Genomic DNA, 3,846 nt, shown 5'->3' with positions numbered 1-3,846 from the left:
CAATAGTATCATTGAGTACAGCAAAACAACAACTTGACCCATATAAGTCACAGCTCTAAAGAAAGAAAGAAAGAAAGAAAGAAAGAAAGAACAAGTTTAGCTAGCTATGTATTCATAGTTGAGAGCTAAGCAATTTGTTTGTTTATGCTGTAACTGACAGACCTAGTACAAGAAACAAGCAAAGTGAAACAGTATTGACCAATTCGATGGCAATACAAGCTAAGAAACTTAGCTAGTAGGTGACCATCCAATCCATGATGCAGCAACAGGTGCAAATATGATATGATGTGAAGAAGAAGCTAGCTGGAGAGGTTGGGGATGAAATCCAAATTACAAACCATTGTCAGACCTCACATCACCACTGTTTTATCATTTTATAAGAAACCGGAAACTATGCAGAGAGCAGACTGGACAGTAAAAGAATTATCAAGCAGCGCAAAACAGCAGTGTGGCCATCAACTCATAGCCCTGAAGAAAGAAAGAACTAATAGGGTCAGCTACTTATTTATTCAGAATTGAGAGTTGAGCAATCATCAGAAAACTAAAGATACTTCTTAGCTAACTAAATAACACATCATTCAGACACAAGGTATAATTCTGACTATAATATAAGCAAAGAACTAAAGACACTACGTACATAGAACTCAATTAAAAGTGAGAATGATTTATGCAAACAATCTGATTTTATTTGTTTACATTAGTAAAAACAAGTCTATCAGGTAAGATCATGAACACTAATACTAACACAGACATATCTTCCTTTATGTGAACAAGTGTGCTTCCTTCATTAATTAGTAGTAATTGTAACATGCTAATACAAGCACACGCCCTTGCCTATCGAAGTCTAAATCTAATTAAATCGCACCATGGACGTGTCATATCACCAAGGCAAGTACTAGTAAATCTTTGCACCATTTTTAGATAGATAAAAATGTAGTTGTACTCATCCTAACTAGCATTGTGTAGCAGCGCTAGAAGAAAGGCGGTTTTCAGTACACTACATGGTGTGTCCAAAAAATTCCGAATTTCTGTTCTGTTATTTCCAAGTACCAAACGCAAGCTACAGAACGAATCACATAACTGCTATAGTGATTCTATCCAGATTCTGAAACCAGGTGGAAGTATAAATGGATCTTCAATAGCCATTATTTAAACTGATCAGAATTGCAAAATGCCACCATCAGATCAGAACTCACGTAAACATATAGACCAGGAAAATGCATCACAAGTTGTATGCTCACCTTGTCACTTAAACCTACAGACCAGATCAGCACGGCAGCGGTTGCTCATCCGCCATGCCTTCGAAGACGAGGAACCTGAGCAACTCAAACTTGAAGTATATGAAGCTCCCCTTGCTGTGCGTGAAGTACCAGCCGAAGCTGCAGCCCACCACGCACTGCCACCCCGGGCCATGGATCGTGTCGAACTCCTGCATTGCAGCCGTCCAAATCAGATCCAATCATTCGGCAGCACTTGCGCGGCTAACTGCTGATTTATGTTCAAGTACATCGTTCTTTCTCTTGCAAGACTGTCTCTAGCTTGTTACTTGCAGATTCAGAGGCTATATATTTGGGGGCGGTATTGGCAAGTTTCTCACCTTCTTGATGTGCGCCGTGATGCTCCGGCAGTCGAGGATGTCGAAGCGGTCGAGCGCCCTCGACGCCGCCGACGTGGCCTGCAACTGCATCTTGTCCGGCATGTCGGTGTCCTCCACCGTCGCCTTCCCTTCCAGCATCCTGCTCGCTCGAGTGGACGAACAGCCGCGCGCATGGACCGGAGGTTGGGGGGAACAGCCGCTACAAGAACAGAGAGTGAGAGGGGGGGGATAGAGGCGAACCACCACCGTACCAAATCAAGAAAAAAACTGAAATCTGAGAGGGGAGATGGGTCGAACCTTAAGGAGCAGAGGGAGATTTGGGAGACCGTGATGGATTTGGGAGGGGGAGACCATCCTGGTCGCCATGGGAGGGCTCGCCGGAGAAGAGATCGCTGCTGCCGGCGTGCAACCTTGCAGGTTGACGAAGAACCGGTCATCCTTGAGAAGATCAAGGCCATCCCGGAGATGGATCGGCGCTTGAGGGCTCGGGATTCACCGGAGCAGCGCGGGATCGAGTTGGAGGCGACCGAAACCCTAGCCACCACGGGCTAGGGATTCGGGCTCCCCCTGCCATGGCCATGGTCGCGGGGTAGGAGTTGGGCTTGAGCTGCGTTGGATCTGGAGGCCACCGGCGGGGCTGGTTGAGAGGAGGTCGCCGCCGGCAAGTGGGATCGGGGGAGAGGATTGGATCGAATCATGGGAGGTGCGGCGTCGCGACAGAGAAGACTTGGAAGGGGAGAGGAGGAGAAGGGAGCTAGGAAAGAAAGGAGGCGGGGGGTGGATGGAAAATGACTTAGGGTTTGGGAGTTAGTGTGGAAGGGTTGAGGACGGCCGTTGGATCCGCGAGCATCCGACGGTGTATGATGCACGATCGGCATGAGAGGTCCACGGACCAATCAGAATGCAGTATGATGTTGTGACCATCCAAATAGGTCACAGTTGCCTAAAAATAATGCATTAAAATCATATCAGCTATTTTATGACATGAGAAATTCAAAAAGAAAATTGAAAACCTTCTCATTGTGTCACCAAAACGTGAACAAGTTTTCATAAAAAAAATAACAAACATGAAAAAAGATAAATATATTTAAAAAGGTGTCGTGAGACATGAGTTTTTTTTGGCAAAAAAGACATTTTCCATTTTTCGAATCCCTGAAATTAGTTTATTGTGAAGGACCTATAATATATTTGTTGACAAATTGGATCAAATCAATTTTTTAAAATATTAGGCCATATTTAATGCACAATTGATCAAATGGTTGGGTGTAAAAAGTTTTGATCCACCTCTCGTGAAAAAGACAAATTTCCGCCGATTCAGGTGGAAGCGGGTCAAATTTGAACTATAGCTACCTTGTAGTTTGCTCTTTATTTTTTCCAAAAATCTTTTCTAGGTACATAAGTATCTATTTAATCAGAGAAACACCAAAAAATCCAAGATTCAACCACTAGCTAGGAACGATCATTCCCGCCGTTTTGACCGCATTTTGAAACGGGCATAAAAAATTCAAAAAAACAAAAAATTGGGAAACCTTCGCATTGTGTCATTATATGTGGCCAATTTCCCAGGAAAAATAATAAACTTGTAATACGGAAATTATTTTAAAAAAGTGTTCTCAGAAACGAGCTGTCATGTGTGGAGATCAATGGCTTTCAAGCCAAATGATTAATCTTATGGCCACATTCATGGCATAGTTTGTTCAAATGATCTCATATTGTGCACAAGGGTGCATATTGGAATGGCAAACAATGTTGCCTAAGGAAGTTTTCATTTTCTTTGGACGAAAAAACCATTTTCCATTTTTCGAGTGCCCAAAAGGAGGTTTTTCTATGAAGGACCTCCCAAATAATTGTTGCATAATTGGACCAAATCATTTTTCTAAAATACTAGGCCATATTTAATGCACAATTAACCAAATGGTTGCGTGTAAAAAGTTTTGATCCACCTCTCCTGAAAAAGACAAATTTCCACCGGTTAAGCTGGAAGCGGGTCAAATTTGAACTATAGCTACCTTGTAGTTTGATCTTTATTTTTTCCAAAAATCATTTCTAGGTACATAAGTATCTATTTAATCAGAGAAACACCAAAAAAATTTCAAGATTCAACCACTAGCTAGGAACGATCATTCCCATTGTTTTGACCGCATTTTGAAACGGGCATAAAAAATTCAAAAAAACAAAAAATTGGGAAACCTTCGCATTGTGTCATTATATGTGGCCAAGTTCCCAAGAAAAATAATAAACTTGTAATA

At 42.2% G+C, this 3,846-nt stretch overlaps 1 protein-coding gene across 1 annotated transcript; it reads right to left on the bottom strand.

Moving 5' to 3' along the window:
• Nucleotides 1–1,267: 1,267 nt before the first annotated feature.
• LOC125512406 (uncharacterized) lies at nucleotides 1,268–1,735 on the bottom strand. The gene is made up of 2 exons (XM_087526731.1): nucleotides 1,598–1,735; nucleotides 1,268–1,429 (listed from the first exon to the last, which is right to left on the bottom strand). Exons 1-2 carry the CDS (start codon nucleotides 1,733–1,735, stop codon nucleotides 1,268–1,270), a joined length of 300 nt encoding a protein of 99 aa, XP_087382857.1.
• Nucleotides 1,736–3,846: the final 2,111 nt, after the last annotated feature.

Source organism: Triticum urartu, chromosome 6A, assembly GCF_056163025.1.
Source record: "Triticum urartu cultivar PI428250 chromosome 6A, HENAU_Tu73, whole genome shotgun sequence".
Lineage (NCBI taxonomy): Eukaryota > Viridiplantae > Streptophyta > Magnoliopsida > Poales > Poaceae > Triticum > Triticum urartu.
Note: the sequence above shows the minus strand (reverse complement) of the source record. Positions and strands in the feature narration are given on the sequence as shown.